Genomic DNA, 20,185 nt, shown 5'->3' with positions numbered 1-20,185 from the left:
GGGGGGGGGGGGGGGCCCCGTGGGGGCCCAGCGAGCCAGACACCACGATGCACCACACATAATCCTCGCCGTTGGTCCCGCCACGGCTCCTACGCTCCCCTTATCTCGGCGAGGATCGAAGATAGTAGCCTCACTGCCGCGTTCGCTGGCTCCTCGCCGGCCAGGATCCCGGCGAACTCATATTGTCCTTTGTGCGGCATGTAACTTACCGGCGGTAACGAGACAGAGATGCTCGCATCTTTTTCTCACGAAACGCTTCTTCTTGATTAAGAGATGCGTGCGTGCTTATATACTCGTTTCATGCATAACGAGCAAATATTTGAACGGTAAATGAGAAGATCGCGATTATTTTTGATAAAAAGTAAGAGATGGGATTGTTAGAATTATTTTTCCCGAGCGCGGAGGACCCCCTGTCGCAGTTATCCTTTTCATTTGTAGAGAAAACAACGCGCTAAGCCACGCGAGGAACGCTTTATAAAGCTACTGGAGTGTATATTAACAGACTGCTAGGATAACACAGCAGTAATCAAAAATTCTTAAATATGATTTAAAAAGTAATAAAGAAAAGTACTAAACACACATTATTGATAATCTTTAGGATTTTTCTTAATCGTACAAAAATTAACTGTATGCAAAATACTACTTAGTCTCGCGAGCCGAGAGTACTTTTAGCAAGACCGTCGCGATCCTCGAAAAACTTACATTCGCCCTGGCCGTGTCATCGTAAAAATCTACGTACGTGTTTCACACGATGTATTAGCGTATTATGAAACCCGAGTCGAGTCACGATGCAAGAGAGGATAAATAAATAAACGCTTCCAGATCTCCGACGTATAGCTGAGCGAGAACGTCACGGACTCACGCAGCATCTCGCTCTTTTTAGGACTGCAACGATGACGGTTAATTCTTGGTCTCCCTACGGTACAAGCGGGCCGATCGCGTGAGAGGCCCGCCTGACAAAGACGAATAATATATCGATAATATTCCGCATCGAAGGCATCCCGTCCGGATTGGCTTAAAATCGACGGGCCAGGCGCGGTGCGCGTGTGCTCGCATGTATAAATCCGCGTGCGTGTGCGCGACGCACGTATAAAGGCGCTCCGGATCTCGTGCCGACGGAGATACGGATGCACCCATACGGCTGAAGGCTCGTAACACGATAGTGGTCGTATGTAAAACCATCTGGTGTAAAACGAGCTGCTGGCTCGTTCGAGTATTAAATCGGGCCTCTCTTACTCTCTTTCCGACTACTTCCCTCGCGGCCCCGCTGCCCCCGTCGCCGTAGTCGTCGTCGTCGTCGTCGTTGACTGCCGCTGCTCTCTTTTTTTTTCTTTCCTCTCTCCATCCCGCAGCAGCCTTTATCCTCCACCACCCCTTTTCCCGGCCTGTCGATCGACTCGCGCTGCATGGAGATCTTCGCGTCGAACGCGCGCGCAAAATCTGTTAAGCCGACCAGCAACAACCGCCGCGCCGCGCCGCGCCGCGCATTCCGAGCTTAACGTCGCAACGCGCGCCAAATGAACTCGTTAACGTTCACGTGTCCGATGCCCGCGAGTCGGCTTCTCGGCCGCTCGACCGACCGTGTCTCTTCCTATTAAAATCCACGCGTTTATTGGGCCAATCAAGGAGTCGCGGAACGGGAAAGAGATCTCTCGACTGCGATACCAATCGCTCGTTGCGTGATGAATGAATCACGAACTATATCGATACGAAAGCGAATACATGAAAACAATTAAAAGATCTCTATCAAATCGATATTGATAATACAGCTCTATTCTTTATCGATGAACTCTCTGAACTGGTGCACACTATATGCAATAAATTCAAGCGTAACATTATTTCTTTCGTTTCAACTTATCGCTGTGTATATCAGTTCAGAGTTTTTCGATAAAAAAACATTGGCGGATTCAGAAATACGTCAAAAAGGAATCATTAATGTTTCTCTCGAAATTTTTTTTTAATCAAATATAAAAAGATAGAATATTTAGATTTATTTATTATTGGCATTAGATTGAAAAAGTATTACGTGTAATTAATTACGTGTAATTCATAAACGTTTTATTTAAAATTATAATAACATAAAAGAATAATTTAACAGAATCTATACATACTTTTTTATGCCTATAGAATTTTTCTTATTATAAATTAAAAAATATTTTGGATCACACTTGTGATTAAGCATTTCAGAAATGTTAAAAAAAAAATATATATACATATATAACAGTTTGCACAAATATTTTTTTAAAAAAGGAGACTTTAAGAAGAGACCTCTCTTCCCGTGAACCCGTCACTGTTAAAGAACCCTTTTATATATATATACATATATATATATACATATGTATGTACATACGTATGTATGTATTAAAAAAGACACTCAAAAAATTTTAGTACAATATAATATTTTTCCGCTCGTTAGTACTTCTTTCCGTTGCATCGTTTGCGTTTAACGGGAACCCACGTCGGCGATATCGTTAGCAGGATGTTGTCGAGAGCACCGAAAGGAAAGCACGAATTATGCAAGTGGATCGTGCTCCTGCACTTCGTAGCACGTAGGAGGGCACGGCCGTCGAGAACTGTTCGTTAAGTCGCAGCGTCGCGAGGGTGGCAGTGAACAGTGAGAGTGGAGACGAGGAGTGAGGAAGCACGACGAGGGGGCATCGGCCATGGGAGCATCGTCGATTTCTTTTTATCGGATCTCTCCGCCTCGAGAATCTAACCTGCGAGTCGGCGAGCACATGCGACCGCGAGGAACCCCGCTCGAGCCTTACCACCACCGTCGCTGAGATCGCGATGCCCGACATTCCTAACGTTAGGGCCGCAGCAAAACGCATTAGTTAACGGCCCTGAAAATGACACTTTGTATCGGCTAATGGGTAATTAAAGTCCCGAGGTTACGTTTCGCTCGGAATTTATTAAACGCGCCGCTGGGGGACGCGCGACTCCGGCCCCGGTACTCGACGCGGCTGGATATCGGATCGGCGCGTTTATGGGGATCCGCCACTTAAAATCTGCGAAAACGCAGATAAGGAACGCTCGTACGTCGAAAGCTCGCTCGTCTCGCTGAAGATACGTTTTTGTCGGCCAGTCTTTCCAAACTGATTTGAGTATCACCGATGTGCGCGTTTAGCACCGAGAGTACATTTGGTACTAAATATGATAGTTTGATTCCGTATTTAGTTTGAAGTGTCGCTTAACACTAGAAGTATCAATATTTTTTATTCATTAACAAATCAGGCAATTAAATTACTAGGAAAATAAGGAAAATGATAAAAGACAAAAAATTTTAATAGGAAAGATATAATTATTAAAAAATTAAAAAAATTTACAATCCTGTTTTTTATAATATGTAAGAAATATAATTTTAATCTCAAAAAATAGAAACTAATAACTACTCGGTACTTCTAGTGTTATATAATAAGAATATAAGTTTTAAAAATGTATCTAAAGCAATATGAAAAGTACGATTTTATAAAATTGTAGACGACGTTTATATTTAAAAAAATGATAGATAAACCGACGTTATAAATTCATGAATATGAGACTTCAACAGTAATTCAATAATAATCGATGGTGACATGTTAAAATAGAAGTGGACATAGCCGATCGATGACAGTGTGCGAGCAAAATTGGGCAAAATTGCTTTAAGAATAAGATTTCATATTTCGTATTCTTTTTTTATTACATGATTCACCAATATTACGTCGAAGAACTGCGATCGCTCGGCAGAAATCAAGCTTGACGTGTCATTTTACGTAGCGCTTTTTATTCGTACATTCCTTTCTCCACAATTTCACTTACGGGACATTCCTAAAATCTCTTACAGTTATACACATGTCGCAATTAATAATAATATACCTTCGATAATACAACTATCACGTGTACCAGCAGTAACAATTAACGACTATAATGGCAATTCATTTATATATATATTCCATACAGCGTAGATTCGAGCAATATTGCAGCAACATTATAATGTTCTAACAGCATTGCAAACGTTGCTGCAAACTTGTGTGTTATATGAGTATGATAGCATATAGGAATACACGCGTACATTATATATTGTACCACTGACGCGTTATCGTCATTTCTATTGTACCGCAATTCTCTGCCAATTGTTGTTACAGAATCAAATCACAACGACACTCAATCAATATCGTATAAACGGTTTGACGATTTACATCGAAATGTTTGTTACGTTGTTAAGTTTGCCTGAAAGCAACCTCGACATCGTGAGAAACGATTCCGTGCGCCGACCTCTTTCTTTTTTCCTTTTTTCTTCTCATCTGATGTTCCGAGATCTCGCGACGAACATATTTAATAATAACGCCGACCGATTTATCACGCGCGTTAATGAGAAAGAAGTCGTATGCTGCACGTCATCTCGCGCCAGCCGACTCGTTCTTAATGGGTCTTGCCTACATTCATCGTAACCAATCTACGGTACAAACTCTATCTACGGCAACGGCGACACTTAAATTTAATCTTAACACGCCGAAGACGACGTTTTTGCAAGCAATATCTCATTGGGGAGTTTTTAAGCTGCTTCTTGCACAAAATATTTACGTAAATCATTCTCGAGATGTAGCTCGAAGGTGCGCTCAATGTATCGATTTAAGAAAATTTTGCAGTAATAATGCGTTACGAATATTCTGCAATTCATCGCATGGATATTAAAATACTTTGCGCAAAGAAAATCATCAGTAAATGGTATCAGGATGTTCGTTGAAAATTACTATTAAGATAAAAAGCAGGATTCATGTATATTATTTGTGCACAGTACATCGCGCCTTTACGCTAGAGGTCTTCACTTTCGGATGTCCAGCTCTCCCCGACTATTATCATTCTCATTTCACGTATCCGTGGTCTTAACGCGGTACAAGCAAGTCAAGCGCAAAGGTTGAAGCGTGAGAGGGAGGCGACGCGGTAGATGAGGCTGGATAAAGAGCGGGAGAGAGAGGCACGAAGGGAGGAGTAGCGGGTCTCGTCGACGGGACAGGGACTAATGCCTCTTAATGTGGTTCTGGGAGAGCTGGAAGATAATGAAATTGTGGAGAGCGCCCTCAAGTGTCTTAAGAAAGCCCTGCCACTGACCTTTCTCGTAGTTGATTTGCCTCTCCTGCTGCCTCGCGTTGTCAGCCGCGACCTTGAGCAGACCCTGGATATTCCTCAGCAGGGTCTCCGTACTCGAGACCGAGGGGTCTTGGGCGCTCTGGGACACGGCGACCGCCGCCGAGGCTATCTGCGAGTAGTTCAGGGCTTGAGGAGGACTTTCCGAGCCCGGTGCTGGCAATGGCAGGTTTTCCGGCACGTCCGACAAATCTGAAAGCAAAATTTTCACATTATTTCCCTCTGAACGATCTTTGAGACGACATAACGAGCAAGAAAGAATCTTTTCTTATAAATAAATGCATCTACTCTCTGTAATGCCACGGAGCTCATTTCGCGTGGAGATTTCTCCTCGGCGAGAACGCCACGTCGGGAGCAAAACGTCAATGATAAATTCGAACGCAACGAACGTCGGACAACGTTCAAAGTACGAGGGGCAAGCCCCAAGACTTATACAGCGTGCGTGTCTCAAAGTCGTAATCTTGCGACGACTACTTGTTACCCTTCGCCACTTTTTGATTTAACGTCAACGTGGGCGAATTAAATTCAGAGATTAAACGTTACACGGCGTTCCTCAGACGATTAGTCGCGTCTCGACCGACTGGCTGTTTATCATCTCGCTGTGAAGTATCAAGAAGAAATAAAATATATAATTGTACATATATTGATGACTAGCGATGTAATTTATGTAATGCTGATACGATTGTTCACGCGTGAAATTAGAACGTACTTAGTAATATTATGTATCTTTCAAAAAACAACACGTAAAGTTTTCGATAAAATCAATTCTAAACTTGAAACACATTGAATCATCAATATTATATTATCCGCCACTTTTGACCAGAAAGGCAAATCAAACTGGACCACCCTGGGCCCGATCGCTCGAGACACTTCTTGGAAACACGTTCTACTCGAAACGCATTGACACACGTCTGATATTCTGTCGCATTATAGAAGGGTCCGTGGTCATCGTTCTCTAAGATCAGTAAAAGAGATCCAGCGGGATCGTCGGAATAAAGGATGCCTTATGGTTATTGCCGCAGGGTCCCGGAGAGTGGCGGTGAGACAAGATGTCTGCGTGGGTTCCAGGCTTAAGTGATCGCTCGTGGTACCGGCCCACACCGTGGGTTTTAGCAGCCCGGCTGCTTTACGGCCAACGATATGTAGTTTATTGTATCGTCTTTTAATTATCTGCGCGCACCTACAACGCCACTCGGCAATCGGTTACTTATTGCCATTGGCCGATTTAACGCTCAGCGCACCTTTGGTGCCGGCACCTTTTGATAGGAGAGCGCGTCGTCGCCTCTTCTTCCCTTTCGATCCCTCACTCTTCTAAAATCGCGCACGATCCTTTCTCTTTTTTCTTTTCAGCATTATTCCGTGCGACTGTATCTTCCTACCCATTACAATTATCAGGACAAGAGTCGCCATCCTCTCGGAATCTTTTCACCGCGGAGGCGCATGAGTTCGACCTTCGCCTTTAGAATCTCTTCACAAGAACGTGAGAAGAATGTTCACAATCAGAAAATTATGCAATACGTCATGTACTTACAGCCGATGTATAGAGTAAAGCGAGGTAATTTGGATAGGTTAACATAAATTTTCAAATGGAATATAAAAGATTGAGATTGCATAAAATGTATTCGATTAAACACGCGAAACATATATTATTACATCAATAGTGTTGTGTGTCTATAAGTTGTTTGAGACTTTAAAAAAGAAAACGTTATCTCCCGATAAAGTAAATAAATATAATAATCGGATCGAAAATATATAACTGCGAAAAATTCATTAAGGATTGTCAGATGCAAAATCGACGAATCGCGGTGAATCCGATTCCGAGAAGGCGAACGAGAGATAGTGGCGCGTCTCATTAAATCAGAACTGCATTCCACAAGCGTGTACACTCCCACGGGCGTTCGACGTGGTTCTACTTCGATCACCCGCGAGCATCGTATAGGTAGAATGTACCCCATGTATTGCGTACGACACGCTGCGAGACACGGATTTGATTCCTCCCCTCCCCCTCTCTTCTCATCGTACACGGCCCGTGCCCGGAATTTATACGTCTAACTCGCGTATTTCGTGGAACTTACAGGCCCACTAATTCGGGGGTACACGCGGGATCCCCTAATTTTGCGAACGCGCGACAGCGCGCGAAGGTCGAATGACGAATAATCTTTATAATTTTCATGAATTCTTACGGTCCAGTATCGTCGCCCCCGTCGAGACTGCGAAATGTCTTTCGATTCGTCCGTAAATCACTCGTGACCGCGCAAGGCGCGCGCTTTCTTCTAACGACTCGGCCTCACATTAAATTGCGACCCAAAAGAAACGAAATTAATTAAGACAACGCAAGATGATCAAATGCATCTTCTTTTTTTGCCGTAAGAAACGCATTCGGGATGCGGAATCGATCCCACGTGGTTACGCGACTTTACGAGCGGCCCTCGGGCCATTAATTGGGCCAGCCAATTAACATGCCAGCGTGACAATGGTCGAGTAAATTAGAAATCAAAACGATTATGACGGTTCGATGAATCCGGAGCGCCGGAACAAGGCAGGGAAGGATAGCGGTGTAAAGCACAGACGAAGATTCGATCTCTCGATCCATCTTTCATTAGAAAAATGAAACTAAATACTGAAGATACAAGTCTAATGATCGCGCTTTGCCCCGACAGTGACGCTTCTCACGTAAATGCCGTGCGTTTTAGAAATATTTGTCAATAAGAGAATAAGATCATCCGACGTCGCAAAGCACACAAGCGCTCAGCAAGTGCTCGATAAATCAATTAAAAACAAGTAATAATTACATTTAGTATTTTTCTAAAATGATTTTTTCGCTAAACTCAAGGCAATTAAAAACGTTTGGATCTACATGCGACTTGGCAACCGCTGCAGCGCGTTTCTCAGAGCGCGATGGAAGACGAATCCCGAAGCGTCCCTCGCACTCTCTCAGTGAGAGATGATGGATGAGAGGCCCTGACCCGCCAGTCGTCTAGAAGAACTCGTCTTTAAACGCGGCGTGTCCGGCAAAATCGATATAATTATTTCACGAGCACGAATCCTTTCTCTCCGTCTTCCTCTCTCCTTCAAATCGAAATCGTCCTTTTGACATTCGTCAAAAGCGAAAGAAACGCATTTTATCGCTCGGTTTTAATTGATTGCCAGGCGAACGATCTCTTTCAAGCCGATCGCTTTATCAGAGATATAAATGACAGACAACGCAGATCCTGTCGCTCGCGGTTCAATTGCCTCTCGCACATCTCAAAAACATACCTTCATCCTTCTCATTGTCGTCCTCGAGGTCTTCCGACAGATTATCGTCCTCCTCGTCGTCGTCTTGAGAACGGTGCGACGCACCTGCCTCGCTTCCGGACTGTTCGCCCACGCTTCCGCTTCCCGCCGTTTTCGACAGATTCAGAACTGGGCTGTGACCGTTGGAGGAGCCTGAAAACACACAGATATCGCGACAAAATTAATGAAAGATACAATACAATTCACATTCGTGTATCTATCTCGAGCGTACGTAAAAAAAAGTTGTGTCTATTCCAATATGTGGTATACGCGTATATATATATCAGAATCGAATGGACATCACAATGTATCCACTCGGCACGATAACGCTGGGAAGCGGCGTCAATCTTTCCCAGAGAACGTTCGGTTACGAAGAACGAGAAGCGCGTCCATCGACCGAACTGACAAGTTGATGGATTTTATTTACCGCCGCGCATCCCCCGTTTAGACGAGAACAAGCGGACTATCCACTCCCCGAGTCTCCCTCGATCGCCTCTACCTACCCCCGATGCGACCACCTCTTTCTCTTTCCGCATCCCTTTTTCCTTGCTCCGGCCGTCTAAGCGCGCTCGCGCGCGTATTTGATATCCTAGTATTTTAATCCTGACATAGATAGATACTGTTTGGGCAACGGTCGTCGGCGCTGACGCATTGCTTCGGGCCACTTGTGATCTCACGAGTACTCGGAACGGATACTCGTATGTATAGCGATGGTAGAGACCAGCGCGCCTCGGCCGTTCACACACTTACGCATCACCATGTACCTCGTTGGCCAATGAAAGAGAAGGGTCGCGGTTTTCTCGGCTCTTCCCCGACGCGATCTAATGAATCGTACATCTTTTACGTTAAATTGACTTCCATACGCCGCTCCGGTCGCCGTTGAAGGCTGTGAGTCGAAATCCACACGGTAATTGCAATTGAATCTCTTTTCCGTGAAATGTGACTTTGATCTTGCAGATCTAATTGCACCGCTATATGCAAATACGATTAATTTTTACGTGTACATTATTTGACAGGTCGAAAGATACAAAACGTAGATAGAAATCGAAATGTGTTCCGGGACGAAGGTGGGCCTGTCGCGGAAGATAAAGAGTTCCATCAGACAGATTATAATATTATAGAGAATCAAAAGGAGATGTGGGGCTCCGCGACCAGGCTGTAACCCGATATCGGACTTAATCTCCAGGATCCTAAACGCTCGGAACGCACGTCGTTCGACTGCTCAGCGGACACACACGGGTCAGAAGGGAAGAACGAAAAGATAGAAATACAGAAAACGACAAATACGCTCGGATTCTCGGACGGCTGCGCCGCGCCGTGTCGCGGTCAAAAATCTTTCTGCGCCGCTTGACTTCGAGTCCGCATCGATCGACCATGTTCCACGGAGGAACTCTGGACGATTAAGGATCTCGCGTTACATACTTAATCCATGACAGGCAGGTAGGAATACGAGAAATAGCGTTAGAAAACTGTAATGCCTACAACACGGCATAACTTGATAACTTACAGTATCCTTTCAAAATAGAAACTTTCTAGACATACATATCAAGTTTAAAAAAATTCCGATTGATTGATACGATTAACTGTAAGTCGATATAAGTGAGAAATATCGTATATTAGTTACGAGTCATTAAACATAATTGATCGAGTCGAATTGACATTTGACTATTAAATGACGAATTATGCCTTTATAATTTTAATAATTTTTTATGTAATCTTTGAATTCGTTTTTTTATAAATTTAATCATAAACTTAAAATATACATGCATTCATTTGCTAGCGTGATCTTACCATTGTGCGAGCTGAGGTCCCTGGGTTTGTGGTCCAAAGCCAGCGCTCTCTCGGCGTCGCCCCTCTCCTCGCGGAGCCTGCAACAAAGAAGAAGAGAGAAAAGAAAGGTTTCGTATTAATCTGAGGGATTTAAATCGACCGAGCGCGGAGGTGGACTCCGCCACTACGTAGGGTATTAATTAAATAATTATTCTAGTCGCTGGGCAAGGGATCCGCGTAGGAAGATAAGTACCGGTCTCACATCATGACGGTCCTCGTCGTATCACTGTACACCGCGCATTATCGTCCTTAATCGCCTTGTCCGCCGCGCGACACACATCTCGCATTTATTTAACCTATCACGATGACGTCACGTATAAAAGAATCTATTATGTCGTTAATGATAAATTAATCACATTCATTCAAAGATTCATATTCTCAGAGCAGAATCCAAGATGAATGAAAAAGAATTTCCAAAACAAAAAGACCGATGAGCGCTCCTTTTTTATATTTTGTTTCGATTTCCTCGGGCATCCCAGTTTACGAGGTCGTCGCTCGTTAATGCGGCGCCGCGGTTTTTCGCTCCTGAGCTACAAGAAACTTTTAATCTTAGCTTTATACTGGTTGACACTCGTGCTCCATGGATTCCATCTTGGCTTATCCAGAATCGTTAAAATTTCTGTCTTGATGTTGCATTAAGAGACGAGCGAGGATTGCGAAATCAGGCAGTTCCCATCGTAAAGCCGCGAGAACGAGTAAAATAAAAACTTGGAACAAAATTACTTTAACGTTGTTCCTTCAACCGCGAAAGGCATAATTGATCCTTAATGTTGACCGATTCTTCACAGATCGCGGTTAATAAAACAATTAAAAATAATTAACACTGTCGCGAAGAAGCAATGTAATTAATGAGGTTGCTTCTTCGAGATAATATTATCTCGCGGCAAAGAGAAAATAATTTTTCGAGTGACAAAAGTTTCGTAGTACAAGCACTTTGGCCAAGGGACAGATTCTTTAATCGCGCGTAAAGAGTTGAGGGCAAGAGCGACCCTCAGCAGTAGAAAGAGGGGAGCGTGCCCGCCGATGCCGCGGCTTTTATCGCAAAGTTTATGGCGGAGGTCATCTACGTAGTCGCGAATTTATTTTACAAGAAGTATAGAGAGAGAGAGAGAGAGAGAGAAAGAGAGAGAAGAGGATGGGAGGGGAGGGGAGGAAGAGGAGAAAGGCAAATGGACGTGTTCTCCAAGTGATTAGGTTCTTTCGCCGCTGTATCCATTTCTCTTCTCTCATTTTCTTTTCAGTCTCCCTCCCTTGTCTCTCTTTCTCTCTCTCTCTCACGTACTTCTCTTTCATTTTTTTTCACTCTTTTCGTACTCGACTTGCCAAATTATTCCCCGAGGTATACTTTTTCCGGCTTCGGTTCGGAGCTGCGGTTCGGAAGAGAGGGAGCGGGCGACTCTTTCGCACCTCGAATCGAACCGCGGACCATTAAGTAAGAAGTTAATATCATTAAACATAATATTGGGCGCATCTGGGAGCCGCAGAGCACTTACCGACCCCCTCCGTCCACCCCCGGTCACCCCCTGCTCGCCGCCACAAAACCCTCCTGTCTCAGACCCACACTTCGTTTCTGCACCGCGAACTCGGTCCCCCTCACCCTCCATCACTCCCACTCGTTCCTCTGCAACCGCTTCGCTCCTTTTCGCTCCCCGCTTACCTCGGGCCCCCCTCCCTACCTTAATTTTTTAATGAGAAAATGCTTTCAAAGAGCCGGAGAGAAATACTGTGTCTACGAGCGATAAGTTACGGCAGTGTTAAGGGAAACGGAGAGAGCCTTTATGTGCGCACCTCGCAGGCCGCAAAATGTAAAGATTCCCCAACTAGGAAGAGTCGAGAAAAGAGTATTTCACCCCTGTGATCGAAATGGCCAGCATGGATATTACAAAAATCTAACTGTAATATAAAAGTAATAGAAAAGGGAGAAGAGAGTTTCATTGAGCACAATAATAGCTCGGCAAGACATCGCCATTAAATTCGAATGGCGTAATGAATTAATTTCCACCACGATGGTTAAATTTTAATTGGTAATACGAGTCCATTAAGACACAGAGGTATATAACCGACTTAGTCCTTTCGCGCGGTTCGTATTCGACTCTCTTCCCACGACGAACCCGTCGATAATCTGCAGAAGCAAAATGGCAAATGGGGGAAAACATTAGGAAAAAAGGCAAAGGAGCGAATACGAGGGTGGAAGACAGAGAACGTGCAAGAGCGTATAGAGTCGATTCATTTAGACGTCGCGGCCTCGCAATAACCGGCAACGAACCGAGGTTATTAAATTTGTAATTAGTCGAATATTACGTTCGACGTCGCGGTGCTCTCCGTATCTACACGACTATACGAATACGATGATGCCGCGCCGCACCGCGCCGCGGTCGCGTCCGTATGTATCCGCGTGTAGGTGCGCGAATACGTTAATACGGGTTTCATTATGCGCGCGTAATACGGCTCCTACGCTCACGGATCTCGACGATACGCGAATAATTAGTGATCGTGGTCCTACCTTAGCCGAGCGCGGGTTGCCTCGTACGCGGAGAAGAATCGTTTTCTCGACGAGGAATAACGAGACGCCGTATCCACCAGTCGAAATTACAGCCTCGTTAGCTAGAGAAGGGACGGGGTGTAGCTGAACGTGTTTATATTAAATTCGGTTGTGCTTCTCGTCGCGCAATTATTAATTCGTTGATAAATAATCCGCGCCAGACTCTTTTGCGAATCGTATTCCGGGGCTCGCCTACGCTTTGCGCGCCGCGAAACTAATAAGCTACGCCGAAAATGAAAGCGCGCGCCCTTCTGTATCTTTAGCTTTAATTTTGAGTCGGTAATGATGGACTCCGCGGGGATTCCCTATCCGACCGTTCAGAAACGGCCGCCGCGAACAGCGGGAGTTCATTAAGAGGCGGCGAGATTTCCGAAGGCTGAGATAGCAGAACCACTGCGCGCGGAGGATTCTAGATCATTTTGCGAAATCGGATCGCACTCGCGGATCCTTACGCGCGGAAATTACTCGCTGCTTCGCGGATCTAGCACACGTTCGAAACAACGTTTTATATCCAATAATGCATCTCCTTCCTCCCCTCCCCGCCCCCATCATCCCTCCACCCCCTCCCTCCTCTTGGTCATATTTTTCCGATCGGCATTCCGGGGAGACGTATGTTTTTTCGGCCGCTTTGACGTTTTCGATCAAAACGGGACGCGCGACAAACAATGGGGAGGGATTTCCACGTCCACCAAACGCATCGTGCGCATAACGCATCCGATAATGACGATAGCAATTGTAATTTCGGCACGACAAAGGGCCTCTGTAAAATGGCGAAGGTATGTCCCCGCGCTCTTCGATCCGGGGCGGCCGTCCAACAGCTTTTTTAATAAACGATGCACGTGCCATCGGCGTTCCAGCATTCACATACGCCAATGAATTTTTATCACGACGCGTCGTCGCATGTCGCGGCGTGTAAACATTTTTTTTTACCCTAAATCGCGAATCCCCAATTATTCGCGCGTTTATCCCGTTATCGAGTAACGGGAAGCCCCGAACGTCGTAATACCGATCGACACACTGTTACATTCAAAACTACCGGGCAAACGAGACGAAAATATTTTAGGGGCGTTGATTGAAATGAAAATTTTAATCACTGTCAAAAAATTTCAGTCTACTTTGCATACGATAAATTCTCAGGAAGTACGTTGGAATAATTTATAGTATCAGAATTAAATAGTTAGCCGGGTTAATCATTTTTTTTTTATACATCAGTTGGTTGTACGTGAGATACTATTTGACGTGAGATTTCGTTTGTAAATTCTATATACAAAATTAATTTCGTAGGAGAAGGCAAAGCGTTTTCTTCGCGCGCGCGCATGTATCTCGAGGGTCGTTTCCTCGTAGATATTTCGACCAAGTCGAAATAATAAACGACTTGGATTTGCGAGGAGGGTCGTAACATGATCCAGAGTACGCGAGTTTCCGAGTGAAAATTCCACCCTTAGGACCGTGACATTCGAGGCGAAAGGGGTTCCGCGACTCTCGTAACGAGTGTCCTCGTTGCAGACGCAATGCGATCTTAAAAGGACTCCTTCCCATTACAACAATTGTAATACAGTGTTTTCTGAGGTGTTGTGTCAATAATCGTGCAAATTACGACCGAACAAACGATACCGCGAAGCCTGAACTCCATTATTCAATTATGAGTCAGAGGAAGAACTTCGTATTCGCGATGCGCGTCAATTTAGCGGGAACGCGATCTAATTCAAACAAACGTAAGGGCAAAGAGGAAAAAATGGTAGACTTAATTCGGGAATGCTGCGGGATCATAAATTACTCTGGGAGAGATTCCCCGTTGACGTGGTACAAGCGTCGAAACTCCGGTTCCTTCGCGCGAAGGGCGAATGGACTCGAATTACAAACGATGCCGTTGCCGGCAAAAAGGGCCGGGCTATTCCATGTTCTCCGTCAGATCCTTACAGATATTATCCGGCATATCGCGAGAGACGAACAACATTTATCAAACCATGCGCAACCCGTGGAAAGCCCTTTCCTTTTCGATTTCAATCAGAGGATGCCTGACATTCCACGAACATCAATAGGGTAGCTGAAGAAGTAAGACGTTTGACCCTCTGACATTAATTTCCGATTTTCTTCGCTTTTATTTCAAAGCTAAATCTCGTAGAAAATTACTGTTACTTTTCAAGAATATGATATAATGGTATGTAGATTTAAATTCCATATATCGCAAGCGATTAATATTTATCTCTTTTCATGTTTATAAAAAAACTATCATGTATACACCGCGAAAAGTTTAAGCGGATTCCTTGACCCAAAACAAGAAAAAAATTTTTCGTAAACACGCGTCCGATCCTCAACAATAGCAACCGTACGATATTCGTGTAGTATGCCAGCGATATTGAATAAACGCTGAATGTATCTCTAATAAACACTTCCCGCTTCGGAATTTGTCTATCGGAAAATAATCGCCGGTATTCGGCAACAAGAGCAGCGCTATCGCAAAATCCATAAACATCATATCGGCATTTTCATGCCGGATATAGTATCAAGTAACTGACGTACTGCACTGTACTATATTTTCAAGAATGCATAAAAACTAACGCTACGTGATCGTAGAAACGCACGATCATAAAAAAAAAAAACATTTGTATTATATATTAAGATTTAAAAAAATAATGTGCGACACTTGAAACATTTTTTTTTTGTTACGTCACTCATTCCAAGTGCCCCTCTGCATTTTTTAAATTAGTTCTCACTTCTTCAGACCCTCGTCGTTTTGACTGATAGACCCAAGCAACGGTCACGACGCAATCGTACACAGGCTACCGTAGCTAACTTCATATCAATCCGCGTGTATTCGCCCTCGCGCGCCTTTCCACTCGTAACGAGTCATGATAAATGACACGAGGCTCGCCGCGACGATTGAGATTAATTTACCAACGCGCGTCTCGCGATTGACTTTGACGTCTGCACACAATTCAAATGGATTTCCACGGCGGAAATCGCCCTGTTCTCGTAACATCGCGAGGATCCATTCTCGCTTTCTCGATCTTCCGAAATTGAATTTTTTTTTTTCGAACGGTGCGACAACAACTTTGATTCATGACGTACAAAGCCGCGTTAGCTGAATATAATTCTATAACAGTGGGAATCGGTATTATTTTGAGAAATCGATACACACAGCATCTTCCCATGAAAGGAAAAGGAGCGGAAGATCGGCAGCGTGAGCGGTGATGGCCCCTCCTTTAGTTCCAACGAACCGGGCTAATTATGTATCCCTTGCGGAACCCCCGCGGACAGGAAATGAGACTCTCCCTGAGTTCCTCTATCCGCTTTGTGTATACGTATATATAAAGTAAAAGGATACGTTCACATCCATGGGAGCGACACCCCGCGATATACGTGCATATCCCCGCGCGATTTCGAGCTCGGGCTCGAAGTAGAAACGCAGTTGGATTAAGCCCGGCCGAGGGGATCAGATACGACGACGGCGATAACCTCCGACTTTATCCTCGCGCGGGACAGCGGTTTAATTAGACGACGCCCAAGATTCGCCTAGAAATGTTGATTGAGCTAAATTGTTTCCTCGGGGGCACGCACACCGTCTTCGATGTCGCACGGTCGTGTTTTCTCTACGCTCGGGATACCAACCTACGCGTTCCGGGGGTGCTAAGGAGACAATGCTGATTAAGCGACGAGATAACCGGCTGTTTAGTCAAACGACTCCCGGATCGTTTCGACGGCCCGGTCGTTTCGCCTCGGATTTCGACCGGGACATGGAAACCTTGTTAATTCATTCCGTAGAGGACAATCCTGCCGGGAGGACTTAACATGAACGGTCACAATAGCCTCTCGCAAGAGAATATATATGCAGAATACACATTCATTTCATTTCAATACAGAAAATGTAACCGGATAAAATATACCATTCACCTTAGTTACTAACATGGCTATGTTCAGCAGAAAAAGCAGCTTTGCAACTGTTGTAAAATTCTCGAATATGATTAGCTTATACATTTAGATCTAATGAGGAAATAAGGGCAAGACCAATCATATTAAAGAATTTTACAACAGTTGCAAAGCTGCTTTCTCCGCTGAACGCAGCCAATGATACGTTGACGGACGAGAGCGTTAATATGCCACGAAAAAAATAGATTACGTGGTTCAGCAAAACTAGAGCTTCATTGTTGCGGGAACTTAACATATTCACAGCTGAGAAGATTTAATGGTTCAACAAAGAAATCATATCTTTAAATAATTATCAGTACGCTAATTTAGCTAATTCTTTACTATAATAAAAATTGCTAATATACAGTAACAAGTTTTTTTTCCGTTACAATAGCAAAAATACATCAACATGTTTTGCATCGATCTTCGTAGGAAGTTATTATATTTTTGCTACATTAACAAATTCACACTGTTATTATTACAAGAAATATGATTATAATTGTTAATTTTATTTAACTGTACAACTTTGCCACTTTAACATAGACAGCTGGGCTGTCCGTATATCACTGCTGCAGATTTGCCGAATCAGTCAAGTTCTTAATTGTTTTCACAAATCTCTGTTTCTCCCGTGAAAAATCATAACTTCGAAAAAGCGAGAGGATGACGCGAGAACGATCTCTCTGTCATCAGTCCACCGAGAATCTAAGAGAGTACTCGTAGCGTTGGAACGGCAGTTAGAGTGGAAATAGCAGGACGGGATATATAAGGCGGAGAGAGACCGAGAGATGCTATCTCTTTCGTTAAACACGACCCACGCAAGCTCCGCGCCGTTTTGCTTGCGGTTCCACTCGTCCTCGCGTGTACGCACGCAGCGGCCGGACCGATCGTTTACACGTGCTCCTACATGCGAGATAAGGAGCCCGGCTAATGTTGTGCGCCTCGACAAAACGACTGGCGTGTACTCGAAAATCTATAATCAACCTTCCGTTGAAGAGATCGATCAGAGATACGCTGGGTGCACGCGCGCATGGCGCGCCGACATACCTCGTGATTCCGAATGTGTTACGCGTATGAACATAAATTAACTGAGATTTTTGAAAAATATAAGAATTCGAAGTACAAGAGTATAATATTACGTAGCACGCCAAACAATTTGTATCATCGTACATTAATATTGTAAATTGTATCTTCGAAAGAGAGGTTAGATTTCGTTAGAGTTACATATGAAAGAATCGATGGGATATGAGAGTAATCAGAATAACCGAATAATTATAATCTTATGTAACACTATCTCTTGTTAATATTTAATGTACTGTACAAACGACTGGACAGAGCGATAGCGTCGGTGGAGAAGATATTAGGTTTCCGTAATAAAGTGTAATGCGTAAGACAAGCCCCGAGTAGAGAAGCTCGTTAACAGATAGCACTTTGAGTGCACCGGTACTATGCGTCATACATCAGAAATGACGTTCGGGGGTATGCGAAGTAGGGGTGCCTAGAAAGGGTCTGAATTATGAAACGGACCCGCCCGATTCTCGAGGAATGTATACCTCGTTGTTGTCGCTATATATACGTGTACGCGCGTGAGTGTATCCGTGTGCCATCTGTATATGCATCAAGTAGCTTAAGCAACGCGCAACACGGCCAATTTGTATTTTAACGAACCGCTTTTTATACTCGCCGCTTTACGGTCTCTCGTAAAACACTAGTGAAAATGAGAGAACGCCGATCGCAAAACTACGATCGTTACCCGCATTCGTGTTCGTTTCTCTTCTCGTGTGTTATTTAAGGCGCATCGGAAAAAGACGCAGTCGTGTTGCGCGACCGCTGTCTTTTCTCCTCTCCCCTCCTATATCTTCTACCGCCCCCTCGTTTTACGGATGTAGGGCGGCTTTCTTGCCCCCGTGGCTGATCCACCCCGCGCGTTCCATTCCATCATCGCCTGGGCGCGAAAAAGCCTCGAGAGCATTTTTCAATTCTCCGCGAAACTTTACGATAGGCATCTTCCCCATGAGAGAAACGCGCGCTCCGCACCCGGTCCGCGCACGAGAGAAACATTTGTACATAAATCTGAAAATTATGACCTACGCACCCTGCCTCCGCGCGTCCTGCGCCTCGCACCACCCCATCGGAAAGCATCGCATCGGGGGCATATGCCTGCCAACGCGTAACGGAGAGATAACCGCGAGCCAACCCCTCGGTCTGAGCGCGACTACGGACGTACGCACGCACGCACGCACATACTGCAATCTTGGATACGTATGCGTCGCAACGTCCTGCCAACATTGTCCATAAAAGCAGATATAAATTAGAATCAGTGGAAAATAAAAATCACTTTCCAGCAATGGGAAAGCCAATGCTCCGTGGATCGTTCGATTAAGGGTTATCGATGGTCGTTACGGGATTTCTCTTTTCTACGATGACAGAAAAAACAGATACACATAGGACAGAGGTCGGCGAGAGGGTGAGAGGGGGCAAAAAGAAAGGAAGATAGAGCGTGATGGGGCTTATCGCGGTTTCGGATGAAGTCAATCTGCGGGGGTTTCACGCCGCGCCGAATCGCCGGGGTGTTTTTTACCCCAATTTCAGTCCCTCATGGACTTTTTTACGTGCCCTACCCGCTTTCGTGTGCCACTTTCATGTGAAAGTAACGGGAGAATTCCGTTTCGTAGCGCAGAAAAAATCTTTGATACCCTTCGGTAAGTACTGTGTGTTCGAAGGATTGTATATCCTCGTGAGTCTCATCAACTATCCGGATTTACGTCGTACAAAGTAACATCGAAGCTATATATTATTTCAATATATACTGAAAAAAAAGAAGTTATATTAACATTACTTTAATTAAAAATAATTTTGTTAATTCAATAACACCCCATCAATGAAACAAATAAAATTTTATTAAATAAAACAAGAGCATATAACGTATTCGTTTTATTAATACAATAGTGTTATTGTGAGTTGAAAAAATTATTTTTAATTATAATATTATTTTTTTAGTATACAGAGAAACTGATAAGAGCGTTTGCTGAATTGGCAGACAATAAATAATAAGCTTCTTATTTTGGAAATAATCCAATATTTGACGATTATTTGTGGAAAAAAAAAGAAAGTACGGAAGATTCGTATCGCAGAATTCCAATCGCAGGAAATAGAAATCGACTGTACAATTCTTAGGGCAGATTGCTGAAACCGTCGACGCTATCGATTAGGCAGTGTATCAGGAGCATGTGCGCGCACATAAATAATTTCATTCCGATTTACCCCTTTTCGTATCGTCGCCCCGAGGCTCAGGGTAAAACGGGGGCGAGATGCAGGCGCGCGGAGGGGACTGTCGTGCGCGATTCTCTATTCGACGTTTTCGACGGCGATAAGTCTCCACCGTTCGATCGCTCCCCGACTTTCCTGAACGCCTCGATGCTCAGCCGGCAGGCAAAACGCAAATAAACTCACGAATACCGACCCCCTTGCCACAGCCGCCGATGCCGCCAGCTAACCCGTCGT

The 20,185-nt window shown here is 44.3% G+C and overlaps 1 protein-coding gene across 1 annotated transcript in view; it reads right to left on the bottom strand.

Annotated features, from left to right (window-relative positions):
* dac (dachshund family transcription factor) overlaps window positions 1-20,185 on the bottom strand; it is a 199,349-nt gene that overhangs the window by 62,747 nt on the left and 116,417 nt on the right. The window contains exons 5-7 of the mRNA XM_018542011.1: window positions 10,195-10,271; window positions 8,386-8,556; window positions 5,092-5,319 (exon numbers count right to left, since the gene is read on the bottom strand). Of these exons, the coding sequence (XP_018397513.1) occupies window positions 5,092-5,319; window positions 8,386-8,556; window positions 10,195-10,271 (476 nt within the window). The remainder of the gene's footprint in view (window positions 1-5,091; window positions 5,320-8,385; window positions 8,557-10,194; window positions 10,272-20,185) is intronic.

This window comes from Cyphomyrmex costatus, unplaced genomic scaffold (assembly GCF_001594065.2).
Source record: "Cyphomyrmex costatus isolate MS0001 unplaced genomic scaffold, Ccosl1.0 scaffold301, whole genome shotgun sequence".
Lineage (NCBI taxonomy): Eukaryota > Metazoa > Arthropoda > Insecta > Hymenoptera > Formicidae > Cyphomyrmex > Cyphomyrmex costatus.
The sequence above is the reverse complement of the archived record's forward strand: the minus strand, read 5'-3'. Positions and strand labels throughout refer to the sequence as shown.